At 46.8% G+C, this 13811-nt stretch overlaps 2 protein-coding genes across 3 annotated transcripts in view; one reads left to right on the plus strand and one right to left on the minus strand.

Moving 5' to 3' along the window:
* The window catches only part of LOC109880868 (RING finger protein 145), a 32345-nt gene extending 30963 nt beyond the window's left edge, over positions 1–1382 (minus strand). Inside the window, exons 1-2 of one of the 2 annotated variants that reach the window (XM_031787641.1) lie at positions 1212–1382; positions 464–768 (exon numbers count right to left, since the gene is read on the minus strand). In XM_031787641.1, coding sequence (XP_031643501.1) covers positions 464–632 — 169 coding nt within the window. In that variant the 5' untranslated portion in view covers positions 633–768; positions 1212–1382. Of the gene's footprint in view, positions 220–463; positions 769–1211 lie in introns of those variants that run through there. The other variant, XM_031787642.1, reaches the window with a different exon arrangement.
* Positions 1383–1670: 288 nt separating this feature from the next.
* Positions 1671–13811, plus strand: part of LOC109882749 (probable carboxypeptidase X1) — a 48486-nt gene continuing 36345 nt past the window's right edge. The window contains exons 1-3 of the mRNA XM_031787643.1: positions 1671–2013; positions 11362–11471; positions 11662–11801. Of these exons, the coding sequence (XP_031643503.1) occupies positions 1713–2013; positions 11362–11471; positions 11662–11801 (551 nt within the window). The 5' untranslated portion in view covers positions 1671–1712. The remainder of the gene's footprint in view (positions 2014–11361; positions 11472–11661; positions 11802–13811) is intronic.

Raw genomic sequence — 13811 nt, forward strand, 5'->3', positions numbered from 1 at the left:
TTGCAACGTAGCTACCAACAGAAAATGTTTCTCAACTAAACTTGAGTTTCTATTGGGCAAATTCAGTTAAGTCCCTCCCTGTTTTGTTCCACTTGCTTCTGTTTGGTTCCTAGTGAATACAGCCCTGGTTTTCCTCTACAGTGAAATGGTGTTTCAAGAAAGACAACACAAATGGTTAAAGTCACATTGGAGAAATATGTAATGATATGGTGATGGTTCTGTCTCAAATGGCACCATATTCCCTATATAGAACACTACTGTTGAACAGGGCCCTATTCCCTATATAGTGCACTACTGTTGACCAGGACCCTATTCCCTATATAGTGCACTACTGTTGACCAGGGCCATGTTCCCTATATAGAACACTACTGTTGACCAGGGCCCTATTCCCTATATAGTACACTACTGTTGACCAGGGCTCTATGGTGCCATTTGGGATGTAGCTGACGTGTATGAATGTTACCTAGGTAATAGAGGTTCCAGATAACATATTTGTATTTGAAGAGCATGTCTTCGTTCTTCGCCCTGAGGTGCTCTGTGAAGCTATCAATGTCACATTTATAGAGCAAGTCCAGTACCAGGATGCTTGGCACCCTCAGAACAATGTTGGCGACGTCTTCCAACCGAGGCATCTTGAGATAATTCGTCCCCTTTTGGCGTGGTAGAAAAATGTTTGGTGAGCAGAATTATTTTGTCACATGGTTAGAGAAGAGAGGAAGGTAGATGTCTGTCCATCTGACTGGTCCCTCTTCATGGTCGGTTATTCACCTGCCACACACACACACACACGTCAATACCATTGACATTTACTGACATGATCAACATCAAAGTTGACAACAACAAACTATCAATCTGTCTACCAATGACCGTCGTCCTACTGGTGAAATCTATTAGTTGGCTTTGAAAGCGACGGCCTTGTTTTCTGCCACAAGTATCCACATGACATAATGGGACTATTGACATTGAAGGTGCACAACCCGAAGTGACCCCTTGATAGTTAACTGCTTTACGTTGTACGTTCCTTAGTAATGACAAGTTTGTCAGCAAACTACATCTCGGTCTATTTATGTCGGAGGACAACAGCATTTAATTGTAGCTAGCTAGAACCAGATGTTATTACAACATGCTAAGACGTTAGCATTGTAGCTAGCTACTTTTGATTCTGATATCACGCTTCTGTCATAGTGGCAACATTTCAAAATAAGTCGTACCGGTTGTAAAACCACGAACGATATCCAACGAAACGCATATGATACCGTAAATGAAGCTAATATCCTTCTTCTGACAGCATGTTGTAAAATGAAAATGGACAATTATCTAGCTAGAGTTGTTATGGTTCTCCAAACAGTCCGGTCGCTTGCGTGGCCATTTCCGGGATAAACGTCATATGCCGATGACGCAGTAGTTTGCGGCAATGAGATTATGGAAAATGTTTTTTACATTTTTTACCAAATTAGATGTGTCTCTTTAAAAATTCAAAGTCAATCATTGAAAAAAAGCTATAATCAAATAGGACAGCCTCCGAAATCGCACTACAATAAAATGCAACAACGCTCTATTTCTCGCGTGCTCTCTTTAAAAAAAACGTTATATTTACCCGTACTGTAGGTTTTACGGTAATGTGTGCAGCTTATTGATATATTACGGTTTTATAAATACGGAGCGCTTGTGGGTTTAGGTGGACAGCTCTATGTTTCAAGCACAGAAAGAGAATGGCCAAGATATTGTGCATTTTGTCTGCAATAGTTTTTGTCGTGAAAACTGACGATGTCAGCGAATTTAATGCAACTATCACAGCCGTTAACATGACATTGAACTCTACTGTTAACAGAACGATAGCTTTTAAGACGCCTGTGTTCTCATTATTTTCCACCACCACCACCACAGCCAATAAACCAGTTTTGGGAAAGAAAAATATGCGAAAGAAAAATGCAGATGACAAGCGCATCGATCAAGACGAGGATGGAAAACATGAAACCAAGAATGGCACAGCAGACGCAAAGAAAGAACCGGGTAAATGTATTACCTAGTCGTTTGCAAATTAATTTATTCTGACATTTACATACGTCAGCATTTAACTGTATGACATTGTGCATGCCATGGAGGGATTTTCTCAACTTTTTTTTTGTTGTGCACGGATAGATGTTCTCTACTTAATGGTTTATTTAGTTCATACGGTCTTTTTGTGTGTGCGTTTCACAGTTGCATGGTAGGCTATTAGCATTCTGTAGCAGAAGGTTTTCAGCAGGATGACTGTCTCGGTAATTGGTTCTGTATGTGCAGGAGTAACCTAGTAGCCTGTAATTAATGCATTTAATAAAGGGGCAGACAAGGCTACATCAGCAGTCATGTAACAGTCGGTCGAATACTGTCATTCTGCCAGATACAGTCACTACTTCCTTTCCTTCTGTATATATATATATATATTACACATTCTTGTTCTTGATATAAACTTTGAAGAAAAGAAAGACTTGCCGGTATCACTTAGGCTTATTAAGCTGTTATTGATGTAAAGCATGAATTTCTAAGCTAAGTCCTTATAACTTAAATAAGAATTAATTTGATCATATAATTATAATACTTGTGTAATATAATTATTTAAAGTAACTGCCCGGTGTTTCCAGATTTCAATGAAATAGGACCTATAATTACTTACAATATCAGTGAAATGGTTTTCCTTCCCAAAAAATGTTTAATTAAGTTTGTTAAAAATTAGGTTGTTTTCTATGTTTGAATGTTGTGTGTGGAAACCAGTCATTAAAAATCATAACGTTAAAAGATTGCTGATTGTCTCGCGCATCCTCTTCAAGACCGCTGATTGGTCAGTTTATCCTCCCGATGAGTATTTCCATATGAGGAAATAGCAAGCATTTTTCAAACGTCTGTTTGAGATATAAGTTTGAGGTGGGGTTTTTGAAGTGGTTTTTTTCTTCTCCTATTTATGCTTTGGCCACAAATACGACTAAGGACGAGTCAACAACATTATTTGGATATGAGTTAACAGAATATTAACTTTTAAACGTGAGATTTTCACAGTGCAGTTACTTTAATAATGTAATAATAATAATAATAATAATATAATTACCAAAAAAACATAATACTCGCTTGAATACGGCCCCTTTGGCACTCCTTACAGGCTGACTAGACCGCTCGCTTCACGTGCACTGCAAAATACATCTAGAAATCCATGTTATTCAATTATTGCACCCACACTACTCGCGCGCTAAAATACAAGTCCTTTCTATTTCTGACGCAGATCGCGCTGCAAGTCCTGCCTCTCCCATCTTCTCATTGGTTTATAGAAGTGGGTACCCAGGTGCCATCTCCTCATTATGTAAATCACAAATAATCATAAATAAGTATTCAAACCCTTTACTCAGTACTTTGCACCTTTGGCAGCTTGGCACACCTGTATTTGGGGAGTTTCTCCCATTTCTTTCTGCAGATCCTCTCAAGCTCTGTCAGATTGATTGGGGAGCGTCACTGCACAGCTATTTTCAGGTCTCTCAAGAGACGTTCGATCGGGTTCCAGTCCGGGCTCTGGCTTGGCCACTCAAGGACATTCAGAGACTTGTTCCTAAGCCACTTCTGCATTGTTTGAGGTCCTGAGCGCTCTGGAGCAGGTTTTCATCAAGGATCTCTCTGTACTTTGCTCCGTTCGTCTTTCCCATCGATTGTGTTTAGTCTCCCAGTTCCTACCGATGAAAAATCACCACAGCATGATGTTGCCACCACCATGCTTCACCGTAGGGATGGTGCCAGGTTTCCTCCAGACGCTTAGCATTCAAGCCAGATAGTTCAATCTTGGTTTCATCAGACCAGAGAGTCTTGTTTCTAATTTTTCTGAGAGTCCTTTAGGTGTCTTTTGGTAAACTCCCAGCGGGCTGTCATGTGCCTTTTACTGAGGAGTGGCTTCCATCTGGCCACTCTACCATAAAGGCCTGATTGGTGGGGTACTGCAGAGATGGTTGTTCTTCTGGAAGTTTCTCCCATCTCCACAGAGAAACTCCAGAGCTCTGTCAAAGTGACCATTGGGTTCTTGGTCACCTCTCCTTCTCTCCTTCTCCCCTGATTGCACAGTTTGGCTGGACTGGCAGAGCTGGAGGCAGCGAAAGCTGAGCAGGGGTGGTATGAGGATGCAGCACGGCAGTGTGGCTAAGTCAGGTAGGAGACCTGAGCCAACTCCCCGTGCTTACCGTGGAGAGAGGTGGACCGGGAAGGCACCGTATTATGCCGTGAGGCACATGGTGTCCCTGGTGCGCAGGCATAGCCCGGTGCATTGCAGCGCCTCGTATCGGCCGGGCTAGAGTGGGCATCGAGCCAGGTGCCATGAAGCCGGCTCAGCGCATCTCGTCTCCAGTGCGTCTCCTTGGGCCGGGGTACATGGCACCAGCCCTACGCACGGTGTCCCCGGTTCGCCAGCACAGCCCAGTGCGGTCTGTTCCACCTCGCCACAGTGGCCTGGCGACGGGGAGTATCCAGCCAGGTAGGGTTGTGCAGGCTCGGTGCTCAAGACCTCCAGTGCGCCTCCACGGTCCGGTCTATCCGGTGCCTCCTCCACGCAACAGGCTGTCTCTCCGTCTCCTTCCTCCAGGTGCTCCCTCCTGTCCAGCACTGCCAGAGTCTCCCGTCTGTCCTGAGCTGCCAGAGTCTCCCGTCTGTCCTGAGCTGCCAGAGTCGCCCGTCTGTCCTGAGCTGCCAGAGCAGCCCGTGAGTCAGGAGCTGCCAGAGCAGCCCGTCAGCCAGGAGCTGCCAGAATCGCCCCTCACTCCGGCGCTGTTGGAGACGCCCTTCACATCAGAGCTGCCAGAGTCTCCCGCCGGTCCGGTGCTGCCGGAGTCGCCCGGGGACCCGTTGCTAGGGTCCCCAGTCCGAGGTCGGTGGCGAGGGTCGCCGCTCGAAAGGCGCCACGGAGGCGGGTTAAGAAGCGGGTAAAGACTATGATGGAGTGGGGTCCACGTCCCGCGCCAGAGCCGCCACCGCAGAGAGACACCCACCCAGACCCTCCCCTATAGATATAGCATGGCGGATGTGTTGTTACCTACCCTTAAGCATGGGGGCGGCCCGTCAGGAAGTCCAGGATTCAGTTGCAGAAGGAGGTGTTTAGTGCGCAGGCATAGCCTGGTGCATTGCAGCGCCTCGTATCGGCCGGGCTAGAGTGGGCATCGAGCCAGGTGCCATGAAGCCGGCTCAGCGCATCTCGTCTCCAGTGCGTCTCCTTGGGCCGGGGTACATGGCACCAGCCCTACGCACGGTGTCCCCGGTTCGCCAGCACAGCCCAGTGCGGTCTGTTCCACCTCGCCACAGTGGCCTGGCGACGGGGAGTATCCAGCCAGGTAGGGTTGTGCAGGCTCGGTGCTCAAGACCTCCAGTGCGCCTCCACGGTCCGGTCTATCCGGTGCCTCCTCCACGCAACAGGCTGTCTCTCCGTCTCCTTCCTCCAGGTGCTCCCTCCTGTCCAGCACTGCCAGAGTCTCCCGTCTGTCCTGAGCTGCCAGAGTCTCCCGTCTGTCCTGAGCTGCCAGAGTCGCCCGTCTGTCCTGAGCTGCCAGAGCAGCCCGTGAGTCAGGAGCTGCCAGAGCAGCCCGTCAGCCAGGAGCTGCCAGAATCGCCCCTCACTCCGGCGCTGTTGGAGACGCCCTTCACATCAGAGCTGCCAGAGTCTCCCGCCGGTCCGGTGCTGCCGGAGTCGCCCGGGGACCCGTTGCTAGGGTCCCCAGTCCGAGGTCGGTGGCGAGGGTCGCCGCTCGAAAGGCGCCACGGAGGCGGGTTAAGAAGCGGGTAAAGACTATGATGGAGTGGGGTCCACGTCCCGCGCCAGAGCCGCCACCGCAGAGAGACACCCACCCAGACCCTCCCCTATAGATATAGCATGGCGGATGTGTTGTTACCTACCCTTAAGCATGGGGGCGGCCCGTCAGGAAGTCCAGGATTCAGTTGCAGAAGGAGGTGTTTAGTCCCAGGGTCCTTAGCTTATTGATGAGCTTTGAGGGCATTATGGTATTGAACGCTGAGCTGTAGTCAATGAATAGAATTCTCACATAGATGTTCCTTTTGTCCAGGTGGGAAAGGGCAGTGTGGAGTGCAATAGAGATTACATCATCTGTGGATCTGTTGGTGCGGTATGCAAATTGTGTGGGTCTAGGGTTTCTGAGATGATGGTGTTGATGTGAGCCATGACCAGCCTTTCGAAGCACTTCATGGCTACCGACATGAGTGCTACGAGTCGGTAGTCATTTAGGCAGGTTACCTTAGTGTTCTTGGGCACAGGGACTATGCTGGTCTGCTTAAAACATGTTGGGAGAGGTTGAAAATGTCAGTGAAGAAACTTACCAGTTGGTCAGCGCATGCTCGCAGTACACGTCCTGGTAATCCGTCTGGCCCTGTGGCCTTGTGAATGTTGACCTGTTTAAAGGTCTTACTCACATCGGCTGCGGAGAGCGTGATCACACAGTTGTCCGGAACAGCTGGTGCTCTCATGCATGTTTCAGTGTTATTTGCCTCAGAGGGTATAGTTGGATTACTTCTAAGCTTCCGGATTAAACTCCCACTCCTTGAAAGAGGCAGCTCTAGCCTTTAGCTTAGTACGGATGTTGCCTGTAATCCATGGCTTCTGGTTGTGGTATGTACGTACGGTCACTGTGGGGACAACATCCTCGATGCACTTATTGATAAAGCCAGTGACTGATGTGTTGTACTCCTCAATGCCATCGGAGGAATCCTGGAACATATTCCATTCTGTGCTAGCAAAACAGTCCTGTAGCTTAGCATCTGCTTCATCCTATCACTTTTTTATTGACTGAGTCACTGGTGCTTCCTGCTTTAAATTTGGCTTGTAAGCAGGAATCAGGAGGATAGAATTGTGGTCAGATTTCCAAATGGAGGGCGAGGGAGAGCTTTGTACACGTCTCTGTGTGTGGAGTAAAGGTGGTCTAGAGTTTTTTTCCCACTGGTTGCACATTTAACATGTTGATAGATATTATGTAGAACTGATTTAAGTTTCCCTGCATTAAAGTCTCCGGCCACTAGGCGCGCTGCATCAGGGTGAGCGTTTTCTTGTTTGCATATGGCGGAATATAGCTCATTCAATGCTGTCTTAGTGCCTCTGACTGTGGTGGTATGTAAACAGCTACAAAGAATACAGATGAAAACTCTCTAGGTAGATAGTGTGGTCTACAACTTATCATGAGATACTCTACCTCAGGTGAGCAAAACCCTGAGACTTCTTTAGAAATGGTTCTCCAGCTGTTGTTTACAAATATACATAGACCGCCACCCCTTGTCTTACTAGAGGCTGCTGTTCTATCCTGCTGATACAGTGTATAGACCACCACCACTTGTCTTACTAGAGGCTGCTGTTCTATCCTGCTGATACAGTGTATAGACCACCACCCCTTGTCTTACTAGAGGCTGCTGTTCTATCCTGATACAGTGTATAGACCACCACCCCTTGTCTTACTAGAGGCTGCTGTTCTATCCTGCCGGTACATCGTATAACCAGCCTGCCGTATGTTGATAATGTCGTCGTTCAGCCACGACTCGGTGAAGCATAAGATATTGCAGTTATGAATGTCCCGTTGGTAAAGGTCTTCGATTTTATTTTCCAATTATTTTATGTGAGCTAATAGAACGGAAGGAAATGGGGGTTTATTCAATCGCCTACGAATTCTCCGAAGTCAGCCCGACCCCCGTCCTCTCTTCACGCAAAATGACCGGGATTTGGGCCTGTTCCCGGGAAAGCAGTATGTCCTTCACGTCGATCTCGTCACACTCGTTAAAAAATAAATAATGAAAAGCTTGCGCCAGTTCGTGGTGAGTAATCTCTGTTCTGATGTCCAGAAGGTATTTTGGTGATAGGTTGACGGTAGCAGTAACATTATGTAGAAAATACGTTTAAAAAAGAAGAGAAAAAACGAATAAAAAACAACCACGCTTGGTTAGGAGCTCGTAAAACGTTAGCCATCTTCTCCGGTGCCGTGATACACACTAAGTCTCAGTTGACTCCCTTTTTTCTGCGTCTCACATGGCACCCTGTTCCCTTTATAGTGCACTTCTTTCCTATAGGCTCTGGTCAAAAGTAGTGCACTATATAGGGAATAGGGTGCCTTTGAGATGCACACCTGACTATAACCCTGTCTGAGTCTCATATTACATCCCAGCTCTGCCCTGACTATAACCCTGTCTGAGTCTCATATTACATCCCAGCTCTGCCCTGACTATAACCCTGTCTGAGTCTCATATTACATCCCAGCTCTGCCCTGACTATAACCCTGTCTTACTGAGTCTAGTATTACGTAACAGCTCTGCCCTGACTATAACCCTGTCTAACTGAGTCTAGTATTACATCCCAGCTCTGCCCTGACTATAACCCTGTCTAACTGAGTCTAGTATTATATCCCAGCTCTGCCCTGACTATAACCCTGTCTAACTGAGTCCCATATTACATCCCAGCTCTGCCCTGACTATAACCCTGTCTAACTGAGTCTAGTATTACATCCCAGCTCTGCCCTGACTATAACCCTGTCTAACTGAGTCTAGTATTACATCCCAGCTCTGCCCTGACTATAACCCTGTCTAACTGAGTCTAGTATTACATCCCAGCTCTGCCCTGACTATAACCCTGTCTAACTGAGTCTAGTATTACATCCCAGCTCTGCCCTGACTATAACCCTGTCTAACTGAGTCTAGTATTACATCCCAGCTCTGCCCTGACTATAACCCTGTCTAACTGAGTCTAGTATTACGTAACAGCTCTGCATGATGCTCTGTTCCTTCCTGGTTCACTGATCTCCAGCCCAATGCTCTGCACTCCCACTACACTGACTCCCCCGTACCAGGAGTGGGGTGTGTATGTGAGGGAGGGAGGGAGGAACGGGTTCTCCTCAACTTCCAGGGAAGTTTTTTTGTCACACACACACACACACACACACTACAAGGGGAAGGGGCTGTGAGTTCCTCTTCCAGAGAACTGACTAAGAGGAGAATTAGACATATTTCAGATCCTGAGGGGAACGTAAGGAACTCATGCACTCAACCTCTTCTGCAACTTCACATTTCTACATTATCTCTGACAGCCGGGGGGTTAGTCTCTCAAAACATACATGACATTCTCTCCTGCTACCATTGAACAGAACTGCCTTCTCCCGAACTCTGCAGACACACCGAGGCACACACACACACCGAGGCACACACACACACCGAGGCACACACACACACTGAGGCACAGACACACTGAGGTACACACACACCGAGGCACAGACACACCGAGGCACAGACACACCGAGGCACAGACACACCGAGGAACACACACCGAGGCACAGGCACACCGAGGAACACACACTGAGGCACAGACACACCGAGGCACACACACACACCGAGGCAAAGACACACCCGAGGCACACGCACACCGAGGAACACACACCGGGGCAAAGACACACCGGGGCAAAGACACATCGAGGCACACACACACACCGAGGCACACACACACACTGAGGCACAGACACACACTGAGGCACAGACACACTGAGGTACACACACACCGAGGCAAAGACACACCGAGGCACAGGCACACCGAGGCACAGACACACCGAGGAACACACACCGAGGCACAGACACACCGAGGCACACACACACACCGAGGCAAAGACACACCCGAGGCACACACACACCGAGGTACAGACACATCGAGACACAGACACACGGAGGCACAGACACACGGAGGCACAGACACACGGAGGCACAGACACACGGAGGCACAGACACACAGTGGCACAGACACACCGAGGCACAGACACACCGAGGCACAGGCACACCGAGGCACAGACACACCAGGGCACAGGCACACCGAGGCACACACACACCGAGGCACAGACACACCGAGGCACACACATCCTGCTTTGAGATAGTGGGTGCATTCCAGGTATTCTGTGCAGGTCTGTGCAGTTAATAGGATTGTTTGTGGTTCCTGAGATGTTAAACACTTCTCCAGTTAAGATCTGATCATCTACACGGATCAGAGACGTCTGTGTGTCTAGAACACAGCCCTGATCTAGCCTGGTCCCAGATCTAGTTGTGCTATCATTTCAACTCCATGTTTGCGGCAGGGTAGCCTTTTGGTTAGAGTGTTGGACCGGTAACCGAACGGTTGCTAGATCGAATCCCCGAGCTGACAATGTAGAAATCTGTCGTTTTGAACAAGGCAGTAAACCAACTGTTCCTAGGCTGTTATTGTAAATAAGAATTTGTTCTTAACTGAATTACCTAGTTAAATAAAGGTTAAATATATGCTTTTTTTAAATGCTATACATGACAAGATGTGGCAAGGAGTGGCATGATGGCTATCCCTGATCCACCATGTGTTGTAACCTCTCCAGACTGTCCCCCTGCCAGCACCCCTTCTTCTCCTGGTCCCCCTGCCATCACCCCTTCTTCTCCTGGTCCCCCTGCCATCACCCCTTCTTCTCCTGGTCCCCCTGCCATCACCACTTCTTCTCCTGGTCCCCCTGCCAGCACCCCTTCTTCTCCTGGTCCCCCTGCCATCACCCCTTCTTCTCCTGGTCCCCCTGCCAGCACTCCTTCCACTCCTGGTCCCCCTGCCAGCACCCCTTCTTCTCCTGGTCCCCCTGCCAGCACCCCTTCCACTCCTGGTCCCCCTGCCATCACCCCTTCCACTCCTGGTCCCCCTGCCAGCATCCCTTCCACTCCTGGTCCCCTTGCCATCGCCTCTTCTTCTCCTGGTCCCCCTGCCAGCACCCTGTCTTCTCCTGGTCCCCCTGCCATCACCCCTTCTTCTCCTGGTCCCCCTGCCAGCACCCCTTCTCTCCTGGTCCCCCTGCCAGCACCCCTTCCACTCCTGGTCCCCCTGCCAGCATCCCTTCCACTCCTGGTCCCCCTGCCAGCACTCCTTCTCTCCTGGTCCCCCTGCCATCACCCCTTCCACTCCTGGTCCCCCTGCCAGCACTCCTTCCACTCCTGGTCCCCCTGCCAGCACTCCTTCCACTCCTGGTCCCCCTGCCAGCATCCCTCCTTCTTCTGGTTCTCCTGCCAGCATCCCTTACACTCCTGGTCCCCCTGCCAGCACTCCTTCCACTCCTGGTCCCCCTGCCAGCACTCCTTCTTCTCCTGGTCCCCCTGCCAGCATCCCTTCCACTCCTGGTCCCCCTGCCAGCATCCCTTCCACTCCTGGTCCCCCTGCCATCACCCCTTCTTCTCCTGGTCCCCCTGCCAGCACCCCTTCTTCTCCTGGTCCCCCTGCCAGCACCCCTTCTACTCCTGGTCCCCCTGCCAGCACCCCTTCTACTCCTGGTCCCCCTGCCAGCATGATGGCTATCCCTGATCCACCATGTGTTGTAACCTCTCCAGACTGTCCCCCGCTGGGTCTGAAGTCACTGAGGGTTGATGACAGCCAGTTCCAGGCTTCATCCTACCTGCGGATGGGACTTGGCCCTCACAGGGCAAGACTCAATATACAGGTGGGTCTATAGTCTAGATATTAATATATTATAGCCACCAAGTACTTAGTTGTTATTCTCCTTGTGATCTGCTTCCTAAATACAACGATACGTTTACCGGTAATGTTTTTATTGCAGAATGCTTCCTGAAAAACACTTTGAGCTATTTTGTGTGTGTGTGTTGTGTGTGTGTGTGTGTGTGTGAGTCCAGTCAGGTATCGAGGACGGAGACATGTATGATGGCGCGTGGTGTGCTAAGTATGAGGACCAACACCAGTGGCTGCAGGTGGATGCTCTGCGCCCCACACTGTTCACAGGAGTCATCCTGCAGGGACGCAACTCCATCTGGAGGTAGGTCAGACAGGCCGGGTGCTGGCAGGGAGCCCAGGAGAAGAAGGGGTGCTGGCAGGGAGACCAGGAGAGAAGGGGTGCTGGCAGGGGGACCAGGAGGGAAGGGGTGCTGGCAGGGGGACCAGGAGTAGAAGGGGTGCTGGCAGGGGGACCTGAGGAGAAGGGGTGCTGGCAGGGGGACCAGGAGAAGAAGGGGTGCTGGCAGGGGGACCAGGAGTAGAAGGGGTGCTGGCAGGTGGACCAGGAGAAGAAGGGGTGCTGGCAGGGGGACCAGGAAAAGAAGGGGGCATTACAGGAGTCAACCTGCAGGGACGTAACTCCATGTCTATATACTCAAATCAAATCAAATCAAATTTATTTATATAGCCCTTCGTACATCAGCTGATATCCCAAAGTGCTGGGATAATATACTCCACTATACTGTATATCTGGTATGTCTATATACTCCATTATACAGTATATCTGGTATGTCTATATACTCCACTATACAGTATATCTGGTATGTCTATATACTCCACTATACAGTATATCTGGTATGTCTATATACTCCACTATACTGTATATCTGGTATGTCTATATACTCCACTATACTGTATATCTGGTATGTCTATATACTCCACTATACTGTATATCTGGTATGTCTATATACTCCACTATACTGTATATCTGGTATGTCTATATACTCCACTATACAGTATGTCTATATACTCCACTATACTGTATATCTGGTATGTCTATATACTCCACTATACAGTATATCTGGTATGTCTAAATACTCCACTATACAGTATATCTAGTATGTCTATATACTCCACTATACTGTATATCTAGTATGTCTATATACTCCACTATACAGTATATACGGTATTTATGTACTTTCCCCCATATTCTATTTTATCTAGATTCATAATAATTAAAGTCTGTTAAGTTGTTTATTGACAATGTGTAAACATTAATAAAACATCAACAGAGCCTTTACAATACATTTACTATACATTTACTATACATTTACTATACATTTACTATACATTTACTATACATTTACTATAGTTTATCTACATTTACTATACATTTACTATACATTTACAATACATTTACAATACATTTACTATACATTTACAATACATTTACTATACATTTACAATACATTTACAATACATTTACTATACATTTACAATACATTTACAATACATTTACTATACATTTACAATACATTTACAATACATTTACTATACATTTACAATACATTTACTATACATTTACTATACATTTACAATACATTTACTATACATTTACTATACATTTACTATATGGTTACTATACATTTACTATACCTTCACTATCTGTTTACTATACATTTACTATACCTTCACTATCTGTTTACTATACATTTACTATACCTTCACTATCTGTTTACTATACATTTACTATACCTTTACAATACATTTACTATACATTTACTATACATTTACTATACATTTACTATATGGTTACTATATGTGTACTATACATTTACTATACATTTACTATACATTTACTATATGGTTACTATATGTGTACTATACATTTACTATACATTTACTATATGTTAAACTATACATTTACTATATGTTAAACTATACATTTACTATACGTGTACTATATGTGTACTCTGTTTACTATACCTTTATTATACTTATACTATACATTTACTATACCTATACTATACCTTTACTATACCTTTACTATACCTTTACTATATATATACTATATGTTTACTATATGTTTACTATACCTTTACTATATGTTTGCTATATGTGTACTATACCTTTACTATACCTTTACTATACGTTTACTATACATATACTATATGTTTACTATACCTTTACTATATGTTTACTATACGTTTACTCTGTTTACTATACATTTGCTATACCTTTACTATATATATACTATACATTTACTATTCATTTACTATATGTTTATCTACATTTACTATATGTTTACTATACATTTACTATACGTGTACTA

The sequence above is a fragment of the Oncorhynchus kisutch genome, linkage group LG14 (assembly GCF_002021735.2).
Source record: "Oncorhynchus kisutch isolate 150728-3 linkage group LG14, Okis_V2, whole genome shotgun sequence".
Classification (NCBI taxonomy): domain Eukaryota; kingdom Metazoa; phylum Chordata; class Actinopteri; order Salmoniformes; family Salmonidae; genus Oncorhynchus; species Oncorhynchus kisutch.